This window comes from Rhipicephalus sanguineus, unplaced genomic scaffold (assembly GCF_013339695.2).
Source record: "Rhipicephalus sanguineus isolate Rsan-2018 unplaced genomic scaffold, BIME_Rsan_1.4 Seq1054, whole genome shotgun sequence".
NCBI classification, from domain to species: Eukaryota; Metazoa; Arthropoda; class Arachnida; order Ixodida; family Ixodidae; genus Rhipicephalus; species Rhipicephalus sanguineus.
Window position 1 is genome coordinate 36425 of NW_023614243.1, and position 22364 is coordinate 58788.

Consider the following 22364-nt stretch of genomic DNA (forward strand, 5'->3'; position numbering starts at 1 on the left):
GTTCGTTTACACAACTAAACTGTCCCTCCCCCCCCCCCCCCCCCCCCCCCCCCCCACCAAAAAAGAAAGGATGCGCGCGCATTCTCTCATGATTTTCGTTAGTCGCAGCTATGCAACCGTCCGAATAACACTAAGCAAGAAGAAAAAAAAAAGAAAAAGGAGCAACCACGTGCACTGCACGACCGTCGCGACGGTTAATGAACCAATTAGGTGCGCAGGTAGATTAGACACGCTGGGTTACGCGCATTTCGTTACAACCGGATCGGCGAACGGACGCCTCAGTTCGAGCAAGGAAATCACGTCTCCATCACTTCAGCGGCAGCACAATTCAGTTTTTTCGTTTCAGTCCGTACGCATCAGTAAATTACGCACAGTGGTAAATGTCACTTAAATACAGGGGCGTAGCCAAGGGGGGGGGGGTGTCGGGGTTTTCCTTCGAACCCCCCCCCGAAATTTTTCAGTTTTGCTTGCGTATATTACACGCACACATACAACGCACGCACGAACATACATAAAGTATGTTGAACCCCCCCCCCCCCCCGAAAAAATTTCTGGCTACGCCCCTGCTTAAATATTCTTCTTTCTTGTATTCATTACTTCGATCATGTTCGCGAAAGGACGCAAGACAATTTGGGAAGGTGTGCTGTACAGTGAAAAAAAAAAGGCCTGTTTTTTTTTTTTTTTTACTTTCCGATTAATACTATTACTGCTACCACACCGTTTAATATTTCGATTACTTTTTCCTATTATGAAACGGCGGGTACGGTAATACTGAAAGCGCTAGAGACCACATCACACCCTGACGTGAAGCAAACATCTGACAAGCAACATGTGTTTACATTTCATCGAAATTTTCCAACACGAAACCGAAATTCCCTTGCTGCAAGACAACGTGTTCCAAGAGGTCCACTGCTCAGGCTCATTCGTAGGAAATAGAGCGGCGATTTTCCTTCGATATAAATTATGCAGAATAAAAATTACTGGGGGCAGGTCCCTTAAAACATCAGCCGTGGCTAACAACAGAAACATGTTAGGTAATGCTTGTTGTCAAAGTGGCCGGTAGGCCTTATCGCAATGTTCAGTAACAGCACACTGATAAGAAAACCAATAGTTGGTATGGTTAGCACCTTGCCCGTGTCTTTTCTACGTCCAAGTCTAACGTTCGCGCTGTTCACACTTATGTGAATGTTGCAAAAAAAAGCGAGAGCTTGAACGTTTACAGCGAAAACGGCGAGGCAGAAAGTGATTAGTTGGAAGTCGAAACGTGTCGTTCGCGTTGATCGGTGTTTCAACTCGACTCTGGGTCCGAACTAGTTGGTAAAATGACATACTGACAAGCGCTGTGTGTGTTCGCTTTCGTTGTCCCGGCCTTGGTGCGCTTACCGGATTCAAGGCGTTTCAAACTTTGCCGCTTCCACTAAACGCACAGCGCGAGCCGTACCGACGTTCAAACTTCCAGCGCGCTTTTCTAAACTCGGTGAGGTGAATAGCGACTCACCTGTTGCAATCTCCCAGTGCAGAGTCCCGAGCGGGCCGGTGAAAAAATCACGTATGTCCGATGCGGAGCAGTGTGCAAGAAAAATCCAAGCGGCAGAATGGCAGCACCAACATTCACCACACTTTTTCTCAAAACACGACACACGGCTCGTATCCCATCGCGGACGACAGTCAGAACTTGTCTGGTCAACATGCGCGCGATGCGCGGGCCGCGGAGGCCGCCGCCGGTAGGGGGCAGCAGCCGACGCGCTGTCTCGTGACGTCAGGGATTATGCTACCCGAGTCTTGATGACGACAAGTATTTTTTGAACGCGCGAAATTTAAACGTTTGGAAGGCTCTGAAGGTTAAACATGTTTACGAGATTTGTTCGAGCAGTGTCGTCAGCTAGGAAAAACAGTGCGGTACATCTTTATATGTCCTTAGAAGAATAGACTGTCGCGAGTCTTGATCAGTACACGTCTTTTCTGGACGCGCCAAATTTACACATTCGGCCGGCTCGGCTAAATATATTTACGAGCTTTGTTCGAGCAGTGTCGTCGTCGTCACCTAGGAAAAACAGTGCAGTACATCTTTAAGTGCCCTTAGAAGAATACACTGTCTACGCGATGTCTTCATACGATGTATGTTCGAGTCGCTTGCGACGCCCGGTAGCACCATGCATATGAATTTCCCTGTGGGTTCGTTTTCTCCTACTTCCCACGTTTTCGTACACAGCAAGTTGTTTGAATACCGTGCATTAGCACGGCGACTCAGAAAACTATCGTGCTCTGGAGTTGTAACACAGTACGCTTAGTTGCTTAGAAGCGAGGGAGTTTTAGATACCCGAGTACGGTGGCGTAAATCCAGAAAAATCACAAGGGGGGGACACATATCAGACCATGGCGGCCATTTTGTTTTTATACATAAGGGTTGTATTTTTATTTACATAAGAATTTAACCATGACTTGAAATAAAATTCAAAAAACGAGCCTGGGGTCCCAACTAGGGCAACTGCATTGTTCTATTCAGTCTTTGGAGCGGTCGAAAGTTGAATGCGCTATGCTTAACTGTCAATAATTCAAATATACGATGTTCTAAAGCTAAATCTCAAGGGGGGACACTTGCAAGGTGTGTGTGTCCCCCCCCCCCCCCTAGACACCAATGCCTGAGAATTTTCGTTTGCCCGTAGACTTCACTGGCGTAGCCAGAAGCAAGGGGGGGGGGGTGTCTGAGTACGCTACTGGTTCTTAACGTTTGCGTTTGTACGGGTTACTGGAACCGTTGGGCGGTGGCAGAGCTGGTAGTGACATCTTGGGGCATTTTGTCTAACTATAATACCTTTGCACAAATTTTGCGTCACGTAAGTGTTCACATCAAAACAAAATGACAGAAAGTACTGTGAGTTATATGACGATCCAACTGGCAATGTTTTACACCATCAGTTAAGCGAAGCATGTAAATCATTGCAATGTGAGCTCTGAAGTGGCGTAAATCATGGGGGGGGTCAGGGGATACAGACGTTTCTTGTTTGCATAGCTCCCAGCATTTCAACAAGAAAATGGCACATGTAGGCTCTGGGTATGCACTCCTTTGTTTGACCAAATTAAGACCTGATAAGTCTATATGCTCCTGCAAACTTGTTTGGATTCACATTTCCTTGCTTTTCAGCGACTTCAATTATCTTCGTATCACTGGCTGTGCTACTGCTGTGCCAGGTCAACCAGGTCAATTCAAAACAGCATTTACAACAATCCCGTCCAGACAATCAGATTGTTGCCTGAATACAAGGCTGCAAGAACATGAGTGCTCATTAGAATGCAGAGCGTACATCCAATTTACCAGACGTTCTGAACATGTATGCACCCCTATCTTTGGTGATACCATTTATAATTTGAGACATAACAATCAGGTCACTAGAGAGATTCTAAAGTCTTACTATCATCAACAAAAAAGGCAGTCAATGTGTAAGCAACACTGCATGACAACACTGCATGACAACCTTCGACAACACTGCATGACAGTGAAATTTCTTTCTTGAATTGTTTCATTACATAGTAAGAGATTGTGTGTGTGATCACCTTTTTAGAGTGCACAGTTTTGCTGTCAATTATGTGAGAAGATACGGGTGTTGGTCATAGTTTAAATAGTTTGTGTGATTTCTAATAAAGTTAGTTGCGAGATGACGCTGTGGTGTGTATTCCTTCTTTTTGTGCAGCCGTTTCTCACGCCGCCTATTTCAAATGTATAGTGTATTCCAACTTGCCAAAACGTCAATTCTTTTGCTTTGCCTACTAACACGGTTAGGCAAGGCCGCACGCATGCTTAGGTAGGTTGGTAGAATTTTCTGTATAAATATTTTCTTTCTCCTTGGGTGAAAAGGGGAGGGGTAACAAAATTACAATGGCCGACTCTACGACAGGTAGTTACATGCTTTCAATGATGACAAGTAAATATACTTTTTCTATGCTTACTGCATACTAAGTGGCTTATTAAAAACAAAGCAATTACTTCCCTATCCATGCTGCAACAATTAAGTCATATGTAACAGTCTTTGTAAGGCACTCTGGCTATTGTACAATGAATTACCATAGAAGCAAATTTTTATTGATAACTTACTCAAGCGAATTAGCGGCAAGTACAAATTAAGCGACATCTCGGGCTCGGGTCTTATGAATTTGTCATCACAGCCTCTTGAGTCGGCCACCATTCTTATTGCGGCGATCCACACTTGATGAATGACTCTGCAAGATTATAACATTAAGGTTTATGTGAAATGTGTAGCAAGACTGAAACAAGTATAAGTGAAGACTGTCTTGCGAGCAAGCAGTAAGGTCATAATTACAACGGGAACCTTCACACACCAATGCATGTTACTTATGGAAGGCTTCAAAGAAACATATTCGCGACTTCAAACAGCACAGACTTCCATTATCGGAAGCTTTGCTCCAAATGAATTTTCATCCCAACTACAAAAAGCTAAAGCTGGGGAAAATATCACTACTTTTGTGGATGTATAGCTATCCTTTTATAATCGCGCTGCACAATAATGTAGTATTTAAATTATGAATGCACATTCTCAAGGCCTACTTGCAAGCTCTCGGGTACAGCAAGACCAGTCTCAAGAACAACAATGCGATGGCATAATACACTTGTGTGGCGGAGCATTTTTCAACTCCCTTGTTAAAGGAGTATTTTTCAACTCCCTTGTTGAAGGGGTTATCAAGCTGTAGTGTCTTTGTTGGTCAAGGAGCAGCGCTGTGCTGTATTTGGCACAACACGAGATAAACTTCAACGTGAGCTTAGAACGACAGTAAATTGAGCTGGTTGGTACAGATTTGTGATAAAAGAAGTTGGCGTGCAGACACTGACACTAGAGAAAAGATCAGAACAACACAAATGCCGATCTGAATCTTCAATGTGAGCCTCTTGGTGACTACAAAAGCTGGTGAAGCTGTCTACAAGGGTAAATAAAGCTGGGACCAGCTCGTGAATACAGGGGCAGGACCTTCATTCAAGGCAGGACCAAGTAAAACAGGGTCCTCGACGTCATCAGAATTGGTTTTTATTTGAACAAAAAACGTAGGGAAGGCACAATCACCGATTGGGACATAGTGATCGTACAAGTGACAATGTTACCATGGCAACAACAAACATTCTTCCAATGACACGCTCTCCAAGTGGATGGACAACTGCATTCGCACGTAATTTTATTCGCCAACACCAGGAGCACTCGCAGCAGATTCACTTAAAAGGCTTACACTGTTTTATTTACAATAATGGAACACGCATCACCTACAAAACTTGAAATGGAATGAGCGCTGTCGAGCAGTCTTTCAATGGATGGATGTCGAAAGGTGGAGCCTTTAACGCAATATCCTTCCTATTATTATCTTTTTTTTGCTTATTTATTCACTAGCCCATGACATGTGAAGGTGAAACCTTGAAGTACGTCTAGCCACTCAGTATTTCAGTTGCAAACAAAGTTGTGATGTCTTGTCATATCTGTATAGAAGATATGTAATCCGTTTCAACCACAAAACTTACTTTTGTATTCGTATGTTAAGGCACAGATTTAACAGATGTCACTTAAATGCCATTAAAAGGCATTTAAGATTGAAAGCAGGTGATCAAGCATTCCTTTGTTACCTCTCAACATCAAAATTTTTCCCGCAATGTACATAATCTGACGATCTGAGATAAGAAATGAGGACGAACAAGATGAGAAACAACGTGGCAAATTAGTAATACAATTTGTAGAATGTTTGTGGTAAAGTTTCACTTAAATTCACTTCCTCGGTTAGGCGATAAAAATCGAAGCAGCGTTAAAGGCATCACCTTTTTTTTTTTTTTTTGAAGCGTTCTTTTCTTTCCTTGCAAATGTTTTCTTCACAATCATTTCGCTGTACACAAACGCACCATCCGCGCACTACAAGAATCACGCAAATATACATATACTATGTATAAGTCCACGATGTCCAACAAATTGAGAGTCCTTTCAGAGGTCCCTCAAAGTGTGAAAGAAAAAAAAAACGAAGTAAAAGGATGTGATGGGAGAGGAAGAAGAGGAAGGGTCCGTGCAGCCTCTCGACGTCTCTCGCTGCAGTCGCCCAAACGACACAAAAATCCTTGAGTGAGCACTCTCTCAACACCGTCTGACAACTTTGCGACCCCCGCACTCTAAAACATGAGCTGCGGAGAAAGTGGAGAACAAACGCACCTTTTTAAAGCCACACACACACGTCATCACTCACAATGACAACGAAAGCAAAACACGCAAGCTTATTTTTCTGCAACGAGACCGAAAAAAAAAAAAAAGCACGAGAATGTTTCACTCGCTAATGTGTTCTGGAAATCTTCCATTTTTTAAGTACTGTGTGTCACTGGAATGATGCTTTCTTAACATCTCCCTCGTTACAATGACTAGCTGATGCCTGCTGTTAAGTGCAAGAATTGTTTTTACATGCAAGCTGCTTCGAGAGTCCCGGCTCGAAAGGAGCAGAACCTGGAAACGTTGCATTTATAATGGGCTTAAAAGTGTGCAAATTCATCGCAAATGAACGTAAAAATCCATGTGCGCCTGATGTTCATGTGCCAATTCACTGCCACGTAGTAGGGCACACAGGCACAATTTCCAAGTTCTTTCTAGGCTGAGGCTTCCTTGTATGCCGAGTAATTCCAAAATATTCATCTTTCTGTAACACCTTTATTGTTTGGTTCCTAAGAAGCAGGCACCCTGAAATGTGCCGTTCTTACTGACAATAGCATGCGACTGCAATGCCACACCTCAGATTTAAAAGTTGTGGTCATCACTACTAGACTTGGCATGCCATTATGAAGCTACACCTCAATGCCGATTCCCAATACCCACTTTCGTAAAGAAGGCGTGCGATCAAAAACATGGAGCAAAACGCACATTCTGCCTCTTTCACCATTAAACATTAGACTAGAGCTTCAAGAGTTGTACGTTGTCATGACAATGCTTCATCAGTGCCATTTGTTGTGCATCTTTCTTTGTATACTAACAATGATAGGCCAAAGCCACTCGGACAGCTAAAACAACTATATAAGCTACGTATGCAGTAAGGTGTGAAGTGGGTGGCAGTTTGACTGAAAAAGTTGTTACGCTGTAGCTTTTTTTTTTATTACTGACCTGTGATTCTCAACATTAGATAAAGGGCCTGTGCAACAGTGCTAACAATGAAGCACTGCGCATCTTTTGCACCAATCTACCGAACCTGTATTTTACGTCTGCCAGTGAGATCGAGCTAGCATGAAGCGATGTGAAGCTCAAGATGTAAGAGTCGTGGAATCTTGGCATTGCCCTAAATAAACTGATACCTGCACAGTCACGTCCTGATGTCAATGCAGATGCTAGGGGGGGAAAAAATGACATTCTTTCTCGCATTTGAGCCCATTCCGGCACCTTCAAGCAGGCCTTATGTCGTTTGACAGAGCAGAGGTCACGCAACAGGCTTAGAGAACGACTTCTCCAGATGTATTAGTTTCGAAGCAACAAATAGCAAATTGCCCAAAGCAAACAAACAGAACATTAGTTTCAAGAAAAGAAAGAAATGAAACAGGAAAAAATAGGACACAGTGACTTAACTTGCCCTCCTGAAGAAGCCTCAACTGGCAATCATATAAAAGGCATTAGCAATACGCTGTCAGCATATGTTTGCAAACAAGACTGTTTCTCAAATATCTTGAAACTTGAACGTTGTTTTTTGAACACTTAAAGCTAGAAGAAGTGTACTGAAAGTGAGCACACAAGTTATGCGACATACAAGCTACAAAAGTATAAGGCGTTCAGGAACTTGAAACAGCAATCTTCAAGTGAGCATCAGACAATGAGCATGGAATAGAAAAGAAATCATTTATGAAAAGGCATTGCGTGTGCACGCATATGGCAAGAATGATGGGGTATAAACAAACACACATTAATACGTAGATGGTCATAAAGGCCAACTCTGCAAACAGCATTTAGCAAGGCCATTGGCACCAAAAAATTTACATAAGGGCAATAAAAGGAAGCTAACACTAAAAGCATGGATGGAATGGAAAACACATGTGCACGCTGCTAAAAACACCAATGTTTTTAAACCAGAATAGGCTAAGTTAAACTTAATGACACAATATCCAGACTCACAGGAAGGAGCCAAAGCTACATGGTTGGCATTGCTGCGGCAAATACGAAGGATAAATTTGTGTTTTTGCATGGTGGAGCTTAAAAGCCGTGTCTAACAATGACGAGCACAGCTGCCATACGCAGCGTTCTGGCCTAGTTATCTACGTTTGCAAACAAGTAGGCAGCACACACTGGACTGCGAGGTAACAAGCGCTGGTTTTACGTGGTGTCCAACAAATCTTAAATGCCCAATTTTTAATTAAAAATTACTAACAAAAATTCAGGCACTCATAATCGCCGGCACAAAGAAGACTCAGAACTAAAATGAAGTACATGACCCAAGCACTTATGTTGTACTTTTGTGAGTACTTCGTCTAGTCCCGTGTCTTCGTTGCACTGGCCAATGTGACTATATTCCAACTAGCCCAGTTTCCTACCTTATCACAATTCAGGCACTGTAATGACTCAGTGACAAAGGAACTTACGGCTAGTACACTGGCATGTCTGACAATCAGGATTGTGCCTTTACGCACTATTACTTATATTCTCTCAAATGCAATTGCAGTTTTCTTGACACAAAAGGGCAGAAAGTCTCTAGATGCCTGCAATAATAATTGAAAATTGGCGCATATGTAACACAGATGCGCCACTGAAGGTCATCCCCCTACAAAGTGGCAAAGCCATTTGAAAGCCGGATGAAATAATTTTAAGCCAATGCAACTACATAGGTACTACTAAGAGCCATCATACTAAAGTTGACTGAACTGCCACAAATCTAGCTCCTGTATGCGGTAGTGCCACATTTCTGCATGAAAACATGTGTGAATGTTACTTAGAAATCTTGCAACTACTACGATCGTGTTGCAAATAGGCCTATGAGCTTTTGGACAAACATGAGAAGTGCACATTGACGCTGAGACACATTTGCTGCTCAAGTAAGGCAATCCAAACATTATCGTTGACTGCGATGTACAAACATGGTTGAAAAGAACACATCAGGAACATATACAGCTTCACACAGTTTTGTTAGAATTGCGCTCACACACAACTCGCCACACATGCTACATACACATGGTAGTTGCGTTAGACATTCGTGACGATGGTGAGTTAACAAAAATACTACAGACATCGCTGTGAAACTTCTCGACATCACGAGACTGGAGGCGTGCCCGAATTTGGCCATGTGAATGCCGACTACGAAGTGCAAGACAAAAGGCCACATGACGCGAGATCTGTGGCTGTGCACAACTCTGTGCACAAAGCACAGTGGAAAAGTAAAACACACTGACATGTTTCCTTGGTGAATTTCAAGGTGTCATTTTTCCTTCTCAGCACTCATGTTCTGCTTTCAAGTCAGTCTTAGTTTGACTGTTTTCTGAGCTTTTTGTACGCATAAGTTGCCTCTCCCGTTTTTGTCAATTGGCACCCGCCATGTCTTACCGACGTCTTTGCTCCTCGTTAATGCATCACATTGCCGAAGGCCTCTTAATTATTAAAGATGGTTATGTGGATGATGATGACATATTAGCGGGAAGCTTCAACACAAGCAAAGATGTTAACGAAGCTTTTTGCAACGCCAGCATGCTGTAATACAAAAGCGCTAACTTAAAGCCCAATACCTGCTGTTTTGCGCAGTCGATTTCTGCCATGCTGCCAAATCCCGCCATGTTGGATGTTTCGAGCCAATCGGTGAAGGCACAACTATCCTGTGAGCCAATCAGAGGTGATGAGATGGCAGATTTAACAAGGTGGCAGAATCCAACAGTGTTAGGAATAAGCAGCATCCCCGGTCACAAATAAATGCAAGTGCGTGCAACGAGTCGAAGATGACCTTCACAGTTACGAGATCATCTGCACACGCAAGGCAGGAATGCAATATGTTGCACGCAAACAAAACCCTGAATTCCGTCTGACTCTATTAACAATGCGACTGCATTCCCTACCATCAGCCAAATTCGGGCACGCCAGTTTTAGTTTTGATGAGCGCGCTATGGTGAGCCGTGCGAACAGAGCTCGCTAGCATGCGACAGACTGTCGTGTCCGGTGCAGATGATGTGCTGTGGTTGAAGCTGAACCCAAAGGGAGAGGATGTTTTACCTGCTGGTGCAAGCCGCTCTTCAGCTTAAACATCCCACCTAAATGCAGGAGGTTTTCACCAACACATTCTGTCACGTGCTAGCGCATTCCCCGTCACATTGCCGATGAACGTCACAGCCCCTGCCACCAGCATGACACAGCAGAGGCGCATGCAACGACCTTCCCACCGCCTCAGCGCACCTTTTTCTGTTGCCGCGATCGATAGATGTCGTGCGCAGGTGGCGCTAGGCCACCATCTTCCTCTTCGCTCTCTTCGGCGCCTCCGCCGCCCGCGTTGGTGCCGCCGCCTGCACCAGCGGCGGCACCGTCGCGGTGCTTGCGCTTGACGCCGCCTCCGCTGCCGGGTTGCCCGATTGCAGGCCGCCTGTTTGGCTGTGCTCAAAGAGCTTGAGGTGTTCCTTCGAGACGCCATTCTCGCTCGGACGGGGGGTTGAGATAAGGCATTGGGAACCAAATTAACGACAACAATAACAACAACATAATAATAATAATAATGATGTTAACATGGTGACTAATAGATGCACAAGTCCTCAATAAATGTCACCACCTAGGGCCAGAACTCATCCCATGAAACACCCTTTAAAGGAGTCATGAACTACCCCCTGGGCCAGGTGAAAAAAAAACAACCTGCAGAAAGCGGACACCACTATGAACAGCTCAGCCAAATCTTGTGCACTATTCATACAGAGGCCTGTGCTCACTCTCTTTAAAGCTGTCGGTGCCTGCTGTTTGACGTCGAACAGCAGACAGCATGCTATTGGCTAATAGGAGACATAAATCAACAGTTGCGTTTGGATCAGATGCGCACTTCTTCCCACCGGTGCCGCCACGTGCTGATGCCGCACTTTATAATGTGCTAACATTACACAGTGAGCCACACCCGTGCACAGGAATCACAACAGGAAAGAGAAATCACGTTTCATCACACATGCTCAAGGCCATGACGTGCGTTGACGTAACTTCTTTCCGCCGTGCCATCCTTCCCTGCTTAGCTTTCAGCATGCTCATTGGGACGAAAGAAGAGAGAAAGTGCCGAAAGCGCCCGACAAACCCGTGAGTGTGCTTGTTCTTGATGGATTCAAAAAATTTTTGCGCCTATCGATTCGTGAGGTCAATAACCATCGATACTGAGGTCATTTGGTGATTACAGTGAAATCTCGGCATAACGAACTTCAGTGAACCGCGGAAAAATGTTCATTATTCTGAAAGGTCGTTACAGTGAAAGCCCAAAAATTTACCATAACAATAGAACTTCAGTAACGCAAACGTCCTACCTTTGCAACGGTACGTCCTTGAACTCATTTCTCACAACAATGCACACGTGAACGTCAGACAAGGCACGTTTATTTGAAAAGTCCGTGATCGTCTTTTGACGGGTGCAGCATAAACTCAGTGTCACGAACGATTCTAGACCATCCGCATTTTATGCGCCGCTTCGGTCGCTTTCCGCTTTTTTCTATGAATATGCGGGTTTCCTCAAGTAGTCCAACGCATCTGTGGCCGACACGGACTCGTCGCGATCTTCGGGTGCTACCGTGACATCGTCGTCCATGTCATCGGTGCAATCCTTTAAGGCCCAACTGCATGCACGCGAGTTTGAGCGACTGCCAACAGGACTTGCTGTCGTAGAGCCATCCATCGCCGTCGCTTGTCGCGTCGCAGGTGTCGCAGGTTTCTGGAAAGCCAGAAAACATCGCTTGTCGCCCGGAAGTGAGCATAACGATATCCAGCAACATGGCAGCATCTCTGACCCTCGTTTCGGTTGCCATTTGCTCGTAATGCTTCCAATCGGCGCGTACTTCAAGGAATGCAAGTTATAGACTACCTTCTTTACAGCCCCATCTCACGCAGAGAGCGAGGCAGCGGCCGTAGTTTGTCGTTTTGATCACGGTTCGTTTTGATGTTTCGGTGGTAGCTTGCTGCAATGTCAGCATTGTCGTTGTGTGAGGTAGCCCTTCTCCGTGCAAAGCAACGATGTGAGGTGCTGCGGCTTTTCTTAAACGTTCTATGACAGCAAGAGGAAACGTTGTTGAGATGCGCCTCGTGGACTAAACCCAACATAACGCAGTTTGCAAAGTGCGACGTAGCGTAGGCAGCGTACGCTTCCGGGCACGCCATGGGATCACAGCAGATACTACTGTCGCGGTTAAACATAAGATTGTGAAAAAAAAAAGTCACGAAACACTTTTATGGCATCCTTATCTCAAACAAGACTGTCGCGAACATGTGGGTGCTCTTGTCGCGACAGCGCGACGGAGCCCGTTTGTCACAGTCGCCTTTGCTCAAAAGTTGCATGCAATGCATGCGGTTGGGCCTTTACAAAACCTGATGCGCTGTCGCCTCCGCAATGGAGGGGAAAAAAAAAAGTTCTCGCCCGCGTCTCTCTCCTCCCGCGCCATCTCAGGTTTTTGCGGGAGGGCGTCCGCTCTTCGCGCTGCGTCATCTGCTACCTTACAGCTCCAACTGTCATGACCGATACACTGAAATCTAAGAATCCTCGCATTTCAGGATATAAGTTCGTAGTACTGAGGTGTTGTTAAGATTACACGGGAATTAAATAACGATCGTTATTCTGAAATTTTCGTTATTCTGAAGTTCGTAGTAGTGAAATATTTTTACATTGAAACTATAAGCAGTGGGCCCGGGATTTCTTAAAAGTTCGTTAATTGAAATGTTTGTTTATGTGGTGTTCGTTGTAACGAGGTTTGACTGTACCAGGAAAAGTGATTCAAGGCCCCTCTGGATGTAATAAAGCTGCAGTTCCTGAATGAAAAAACATGGCCAAGTTATGAAAACCGAGCATAGCCACAGCTGTGCATATCTTCCAACTAAAGAAAATGCCTGAATTTGCCACTACACGTCTGAATTGTGAGAGCAGAGAGCAAAAAATAAAACAGAGGGAACATCCAGTGCTGTGCTTTATATACAAGGCATGTATGAGGAGCCACAATGTGTCTGGAATAGCAATAACAATACCCATACTCTGATATGTGAAGCTGCTTACGTTTCTCAGGGAGGTTCATGGTCCGGAAGACCTCCATCAACTCGTCAACAGCTGCAAAGGGACCCTGGTGGAGAAGAGAGGAAGCAGAGAACCACAGTTGAAAATACAAAACATTTGCCGACATTTTTCATCCTTCTGTAGAAAAATGGCGACCATCACTGACTGCAAGCAATGCTAACAGTGCCAGTGCACTAGCCTCTAAATTAATGCCTCAATATACCCGCATTTGTTTGAATGCGAGATTCAGAATCATTATCCTAAATGTCATTCCTCAGCCATACATTCGAGGCTGATAGATTCAGTAGATTCAATATGGGAGCAGCGCCATTTCTCTGGTGCACCAGACTTAAGAAGGGAGCGGAAATTGTAGCAATAAGATGGGTGACATACAAGGCATTGTGGATGATATTTGGGCCTAAGTCGCATTTGATCAGATTCAAGTTTTCGATCTAGAGGCAGCGACCTAAGCATATATCCGCATGGCAAAATCAACAATCTTAAGCGCACAAAAGTGCTTGAAATCACCGAAATGAGCGAATGCAATTGCATGCACAGCGGTGAGACAGCCGAAAATAAACTGGGAGCAGTTCCTGGAGCAGCAAAATTTCAATTTTGAAGCAGAACAACTTTGATTTCGAGCAGTTCCCGGCATTTAATATGTCATCTTAGGAGCTTGAAAAAAATTTGTAGCAACTTGGGGGGACAAGTACATATTTGATCAGCTTAGAATACGCATAAAATATAACAGCCTTTGGAGAAAGTTTTTTAAACAGATTATCGGCATGTATGAACAACAATTACATTTTTACATACCATGCGACCTATTGAGCCCGAGTAACAAACAACATATGAAATAAGTGAAAAAAGATTTCGCAAACTAGGTTCACTTCACAAACATTAGGGAAAAAATCGAAAAAAGCGTCACACTTTTATAAAATAAAAAAAGTTATGATTGCACAAGAAATGTATTTATGTAGCAGTAGGCCTTTGTTGAAGTTTATTCATATGATTCAGCACACTGCTTTGGCATTTTGTAGGTCTGCTTATTTACCTTTTCAAGCTTCCCCTCAGCTTTCTGTAGGTCAGTGCTACCCTTTCTCGGCAGAACATCACAATAAGCGCCTTCAGCTATATGCTCAGCCGCGTGGTTGACGTAGCATCAAGCGTACTGCATGCTTTTAACATGCGCCAACAAAAGCGTGCTGCACCGCCGTTCACTGCCATTTAGTGTGGGCCGCCTTCAAAAGTGTGGCGCGGACGCCAAGAAACCTCGCCACACTGACTACCTCGTCAAACGCTCACCTATGATACCGCAGGCGTAGCGTCGTTGCAAGCGTACTGCACGCTTTTTTAAGGGATGACACAAACGGGCTTCGCATCAGTCGGCTGCAGCCTTCTTGTGCAAAACCGCTCGAGCATCGCGAAGACGCTCACATGCAGAAAGCTACTTGTCGCCGCATTCGTGCAACAAGGTACTAGGGAGCATTAGAATAGGCTACGCAAAGCTTTACGTTAGCGTTTGTCGCCACTGCACATGCCTACACTATCCTCTTGCAGGCCCCCGTCAAGTGACGGAAATAGCGGCCAACCACAACGAACGCTATCTTAGCATATGCTATTTAAAACTGCCTACAGAAACATTCGTTGCGGTCGCCCGTTATTTCCGTCACTTAACAGGGGCCCGCAAGAGGATAGCGTACCAGGCATGCGCAGTGGCGACAAACGCTAACGCAAAGCTTTGCATACGCTACTCTAAAAACTGCACTGCCGACTTCCATGGCAAATGTGCGCGTAGGTGACCACATGCAGCAGCGTCGACACAAAAACCACAGCGACCGGAGGAACACGCTACGCACAACAAAGAACCTGAGAGTCAACCCCGGTACGCATGCTACTCGATAGCCTTCTCTAGCGACAGAATGCACAGCCTTATGAGTAGAAGCAGCACGCTCGGGGCACGGCAGCACATTTTGGGGGGACCACGCATATTTACAACAGCCTAGAGGAGATATGGCGGCACCATAGGAGCCTTCATTAGAAAAGTGCGTGGAAGAAACATACTTCGGCGCGTCTATGTGTTCTGCGAACGTATCATTTTCTTGGTATCCTTGGCGCTGCTTGGAAAATTGTCCTGTGAACCGAGCTTTTTTTCCCCCAATGAAGCGGACATGGGCAATAAAATTTTGCCTTTGAGGCTGCTTTGGAGCAGTTCCGTGCAACTTTCACAATTTTTATGCTTTTGGAGCAGCTTGGCGCATGAAAACGGAATCCTATCAAAAATCCGCAGATCCCACGCACTGTGGGAATTGATGTAATGTGAAGCAGCAAGCAAAGAGCGCACCATGAGCGTGGCATGCAAATCATGCCCCACATGACATGCATATCATGATTTCCACGTTACCACCTGTCATTTATGTTCGTCATGAAGTCAAGCAATGCAATGCGAAATTTGGTGCATGTCAAGCTAGTAAATGGCCACGAGCGTACCATGAGTGTGGCATGTAAATCTTGTCGCACATGACATCCATCTCATGATTTTCATGTTACCGCTTGTCATTTATGTTTGCCCTTCACAAATGTTTTGTCATACGAATATTGGTATATATCTATTTAATTTAACAGCCACGAGCACCCCAAGACCATGTCATGTAAATCATGCTGCACATGACATGCGTATCATGATTTACACGTTAGGACATGTCAGTATGTTTGTGATACGTGATACACTCTTGTCACGCTATATCAATTTTGGTATACGTATATCAAGTTAACAAAACAGCCACATGAGCACCAAGACCATGACATGTAAATCATGCCGTTCATGACATGCATGTCAGGATTTTCTGTTATGACCTGTAATTGTGTTAGCCATACGGTCATGTTATGCCGTACCAATTTTGGTATAATATCCTATCAACGAAATGGCCAGGAAGCACAACATCGTAGGCGGCTAGATAGATAGGTAGGCTCAAAGTCACAGAAGTCCACTAAGAAATGCTTTGCATTTAAATTGCACAATAGTGCAGCTGTCTCGCCCCTGAAGCATCTATGCAAACTTCTCTTTGGCAATGATGGCTGTCGGCAGAGCTTACGCTTGTTCGTAGGCCACAATTGACTGTAGTAGAAGTGTGCGCTAGTCATTTCACAGCATTTCTCTCGTGAAAACAGTTTTGCAGTGCAGTCGATTGAGTTCCAGCAAGTGCAGGCAATGAAACGTCAACAAATCAGTCACGACACTCACCATGAAACAATGAGGTGGTGGCAGCCTCATCATCAGTTCAGACGCTGCCGGTGGAGGTGGGAACACGCCGCCGGGAACAATGTGCGCACCAGTTGCTGCAGATGAGAATTACACATTACTATGATCGAAAATGACATGACAGTCTCTGTAGCTATAGTCAAACTGTTACATAATACAGTCATTACGTCTGATATTCCTCCCATATGTATGCGTGTAATGTTGAATTCCAATGGCGGATTCAGAGTGGCCAACCGACTCCATGACCGAGCATTTGACCCGGCACAGAGAAACGCATCCTAATTCACGACAGGAACACAACTTCCACCGCTGGAACAAAGCGGAAGCAGAGGTTCTATCCTCCGGAAGCAGAGTTACCGGGGATACCTTGCATGTGGCAGTCACTGCCGCTGTCACTCCAGCACCGGTCAGTTGTGTCTGGTCAGTGCCAGTGATCTGCTGACAGTGCCACGAAGCTAGAGAACTAGAGGTGTGGATTTCTCGCTGGCTTGACCACCATTAGCACAAAATCTCGTGACTGCTGCGGTACCCCCGAGCAGGCCAATGTGTAAGTGGAAGTGCATCATGCAGAGTTCTGGTCAACACCGCCGATTTTTACGGAGCAACTCTTCCTGCTCATGGGGTAGCTCCTGCTCTGAACCCACTCCAACTCTCTCACTGGAACACTGGACTCACCCTCACTCGGTCGTTGAAACAAGTTTGCTTTGAAACGAGCAGAAAAACTTGCTCCGACTCCGCCATTGGAATTCAACATAAGTGCACAGTGAGGATCCCCTGTTGAAAGGAATACTCATACGTGCGCCTCCAATATTGCTGGCACTGTAACTGTGAGTGACTGTAGAAGTGGTGTCTGTGCGCTGTAGAGATGTCCGAAAGAAGTCTGACCACGAGTTATCTGCTGCAATTATAAGCGATTGCCAATGCCCTTGCGAGATAGCAAAATCCAGACATGCACTGCACGCAAGTGTTCCCTTTACCAGTGGATGCCTCTATATACAGTAAAACCTCGGTGATACAAATCTCGTGGGGTTACTAAAATATTCGTATCATCCGAAATTCGTATCACCAGAACACACGGAAAATTAGTATGTGACAAAAGAAAGTTGGCATACGTTTTGACTTAGTGTTTCTCAGGTACGCAGCGACATCATGAACAGCTATGAATGATTGCTAGTAAAGTTTCTAGACGTCAGCAATCATACTTGTACATGTAATATACGGTGCATGCGCGCGTGTGTAATTAATGAACCAGATGTGTCGTGCACCGTGACCGCTAGTAGCCCCTTCCTAAGATTACTACGCTTTTCTGCGTGACACCAAAGTACTGCGGCGAAAGCGACTTAAGAAGCGCTTTGCTCACGATAGATAAGAGGCCAAGCTCCTTCGCCAAGACCGTTCACTTCGTCTCTTGGGGTCTTCATCCACCTTTCATGGGACTTCATGACGGACCCACAGCCCAAGTTTCAGTCTTGTTTCATAGAACGTCTGATTGTGGGTACATGGCTTGCATTGACGTAGCAGGCACGTGTTAACACATTACAAAGACGCTGCCGCCTCGAGCACAAGAGCACGCGTCAACACGTCGGGAAAAAAAAGGCGTGACGTCAACGTCATCTGTAATATAAATGCGAAGGCGCATAGAGGCCTCCAAGGTTCGCGCGCACTATCTTGGAGGCAACGATGTACCGTTGATGGTCGCGCAGCGCGCATGTCCGTGCTTGCGCGGGACTGCCGTGTCTTCCGCGACAGCACAGGCACCACCTGTTTGTACCTGTGCACTAGCGTATGTTCGCATCAAACGTCGCGGGGTGCAAATCGGTTCGCAACAATCATACTCCAATACATTGCAGGCTAATGGGCCTTGGCCGGAACCACAGAAAAATTCGTATTAACCCGAAATTCGTACGAGCCGTGATCGTATCACCGAGGTTTTACTGTAGGACTTGCACATTTACAAGCACAATTTCTTTTTTTCTATCGGGTTTACACGAAAGAAATGCAAGCGTGATGAAAACGACGGTCCCATAAAGCTGCCTGTCAACTTCAATGGCCTTTCCTGTGGATTACCATGCCAACCAGAAGCACACGAGCGATGTTAAAGATTACAGAAGCACTTTGCACTGTCGTTAAAGAGCCCCTCACCAATCCTACAGCAAGTGTTGCTTACACACTCCAAATTGTAAGGCGCCCACCTCTAGGAATCATTCTACCAAAAAGATCTGTTAAGTCGGTTACTACTGGAGGAATTAATCAACTGTTTGGTTATCATGCCGCCAGCAGGAGAGAGTCACTGTGAGCAGAGAAAGACACTCTTCCCATCTTTTGCCTCGTCTACAGTCGGTTACAACTTTAAAAAAAAAAACGTCAGCTCCGCCCACAGCGGCGCCTGCCTTTCACCTATGAAAGACAGTCATGCTAGCTGATTTCCGCTCGAACCTTAAGTATTTTTCCTTAGCTAATGTAATACCACGAATATTAAGAGTTAAAGGTTCCCCGTTACTACCTAAAGCATCAAGTTAGGCTGCACAGCGATGTCAGAATCCATGACAAAATTTATCAGAACGCCAGCTGTCTTAAACACCCGAGAAGGGCTTGACATCACGAAAATTGGTAAGCACCATTGGATGGAGCACTTATCCAAATTTTCTGTGGGACGGACAGTAACGGCTGTGGGCGGAGCGGACATTCTCTTTCTTAAGTTGTAACCGACTACAGCATCTGCAAGCATCTGCATACCTTCCCTTTGTCCTTCCATGAGTCGAGATCCTTGATGATCCCTTCCTCTTTCGTCTCCTCTTTTTATTTTGCGGCGCGGCGCTTCTCCCGAGGCTGCTTTGTGCGCTCGGCACTGGACCATGGTCAGAGTCGCTCCAAGGAGCACCTGTGTGCGTGCAGCCTTTTGTTTGCGACTGCTTTCACGAAATTTTTCGACTGCTCTCGCGTTGCGCGGCGTTTCATGCTTTTGTGGACACAATCGCCACCGAGCGGCCTACGCACCACACTCGCCTCAACATTCAAAACATGGTGAGGGGCTCTTTAATATGCATCCGTTCGATCTGTGCGATCGCACGGGATCTGTGGGCCAGCTGAGCAAGGACAGTGGCCCAAACAAGCACGTGAAAAACAGAACGCAGTTTCAAGATGCTCTGGCAGAGTACCGACATTCGCAATCAGAATCCAATACTTTGAGCAACTGGGCGAGCCAATGCTTGCTTTTGATGTAAACGATATCGTCTCTCACCATGCATTTTGGATATGTGACAGCAGAAGAATACCCACTGGTAATACACCTATATGCATTCACTGCTGACATGCATGCAATGGAATAATCTGCCATCACTTAGTACAAGGTCATACGATCCCATGAAGTACTATAAAGCACTTTGAATGAGAACCAATACATGCATAGCAATTTATCTCGACATTTTTTTTAGACAATACACCATCACACATACAGTCAAACCCAGCTATATCGAACTCAGACAAATTGAATTATCCATCGATCAAACTACTTTCGAATATGACAATGATCTAAATCAATACGCACGAAGATCTACGGCTACATCAGAAAAAAACGAGCAGTTGTTCCGTGTACAAATACAACCGATGAGCGAAGCTCCTTAGAAATGGGACGCAGACGACTATGCGCCTGATCTCGCTGCTGGCTTTCATGAAGGTGGTAGAATGGGGAGCAGGTGGGGAGCGGGTGGGGAGAGCATCTGCTGTGCTCGGTGACGGGAACGACTAAGCGAGTGCGACGTGCCCAGCGCAGGGAGAGGGACAGGTGGGAGAGGGGTGCGAGCAGTGAGGTGGCAGGGAGCTTCGACAGCGGCGACGGAACGCTGCCTGCAGCGTTTCATTGCCTTTTTGCGCCGGTGCCGGATGGTGTGACCATGTGCTACTACCTCCGACAAAGCGCCCTTAGTGCGCTAGAATGATGGTTGTCATTTCACAATCCACGATAAAGGTGGTGAAAGTGAAGACTACCACTATAACCAGTTGTGCACAGAGCTTATTTCTTTTAACCTCGAATTTCTGGTGGGCTAGAATCAAACCGCTCAAGGCCTAAATTTCCTCTTAAATCCCGGCCACTGCAACCCAAAGTGACGCTTAAGAGAAGGGAGCTTCAACGGCGCGGAGGAGTGCCGGCCCAAGGAGCTTGGCTTCTAAAAAGTAGATAGAACACTTCCTACATCTAACATCGGACAGCGTTAAACGACCCAAATCAGCATTTCCTCACAGAAGAGAGCTTTGCCGCACACAGCGAGCAGACTACCACTTGCCATCACATGCTTTCCCCCAATTACTCATCGCAACGCCCGTCATGTGTGGTCGCACGTAGTTTCTTGGTTGTTCGATTGGCCCGCGTTTATGGTTCACTGTTCACTTCTTCTGGGCTCCTTTGTTAACACGATGGCTGCCATAAAACGGAAAAACCTGCCATTCTCCGCGAAGCTGCAGATGATCAATAATGTCAAAAGTGGGGGAAAAAAAAAGTCTGATGTCACTGCTGCATACACTCCCGAGAAAGCACACTGAGTAAGATATTGAAGACCAAGGCCAACATTAGAGCCAATAATGACAAGACACCTACTGCTTTCGGAACATGAGTACAGCTGCATATGAAGATGTTGAGGCCATCCTTCACAAGTGGTTCCTGGGTATCAGAATGCGAAACATCCCTGCTTTCGGTCGCATGATTGACTAGAAAGCGAATCTTGCTTTTATGCTTGGTAGGTTTGGCTTTTGGGGCAGTTTTGGTCGGCTGCAGCACTTCAAGGAATGTCACAACAGTAGGCCGAGCGGTCACCAATGAAAGCCGCGTGACGGATGTCAACAGGGTCACCAGCTGGATTACGGAAAACTGAAACAACATCGCAACAAGGTATCACCCTCGTCATATATTTAATGCAGACGAGACCGCTTTGTTCGGCAGATGCTGCCAAAGAAGACGGTGCATTGTGACGACGAGTCCCACGGCAGGAAAGTCAACAAAGTCAGAACGTTGGTTTTGCTCCACACCAATGTCACCGGATTGACCAAGCTTTTCATTCGTGATTGAAAAGAGCAAATCGCCGTGATGCTTAAAAAATGCACAGTCTGTTCCTGTGACCTACAGGTCCAGCGGGAAAGCATGGATGATGGGCGAGCAAGTGGTTTGAGCCCGAGATGATGACTTGATAATCCAAGGCAAAAAGTCTGCTTACTGCTGTGCTCACCGTTGCAACATCAACCTCCCCAACACTGAGCCTTGTTTCCTGCCAGCAAAGATGACGTTGGTGCTGCAGCCATTAGATCAAGGTGTCGTTCGTGCACTGAAGGCAGGCTACAAAAAGTGCTTTGTGCGAAGACTACTACAAAAGCCTTCGCACTGGTTGAGAGCTCAATCAGCCTCCTTAGAGCACTTAAACATGTTACTGCATCATGCTATGATGTAAAGAAACAGACAATTCAGAATTGCTTTCAGCACCGCGGTCTCGGCATTTCTGGTGAGGCTGGCAGTGCATTTCCACTTGCAGAGTGCTATGCAACTCGATGAACCGTACGATTTTCTAGGCCAGCCGCCCAACTTTCTGGGTGCTGTTTCTGATGGGATCGCTTTAACCGAGTTCGTGTCCATTGACGACGATACTGAGACTACCGGAGAGCTCGCCGATGATGAGTCATCATTGCCTATCTCACTAGAGATCTCCTCAAAAGTAACGAGAACTTGTCGCGGCCACCTTTTTCTATGCACATTTCTATGCGCCTGTTCGCTACTATCGTGCATCAATAGAAGGCTGTGGACTCTGTTCTCTCAGTGGCAATGTTGAAAAGTGCATGCTTAACGATGCACTGAAAATGAAAAAATAGAGAAGTCAATCAGAGACTATTTTTCACGCAGGTATTCCCGCAGTGCATG

The 22364-nt window shown here is 45.6% G+C and overlaps 1 protein-coding gene and 1 long non-coding RNA gene across 2 annotated transcripts in view; both read right to left on the bottom strand.

Moving 5' to 3' along the window:
• Positions 1-5036: 5036 nt before the first annotated feature.
• Positions 5037-10623, bottom strand: LOC125756207 (uncharacterized). The gene is made up of 2 exons (XR_007414549.1): positions 10380-10623; positions 5037-6166 (listed from the first exon to the last, which is right to left on the bottom strand). It is a non-coding gene; the product is annotated as an uncharacterized LOC125756207 (long non-coding RNA).
• Positions 10624-13052: 2429 nt separating this feature from the next.
• LOC119375976 (cleavage stimulation factor subunit 3-like) overlaps positions 13053-22364 on the bottom strand; it is a 77941-nt gene continuing 68629 nt past the window's right edge. The window contains 3 exon segments of the mRNA XM_049411340.1: positions 13053-13060; positions 13204-13267; positions 16445-16539. Of these exon segments, the coding sequence (XP_049267297.1) occupies positions 13053-13060; positions 13204-13267; positions 16445-16539 (167 nt within the window).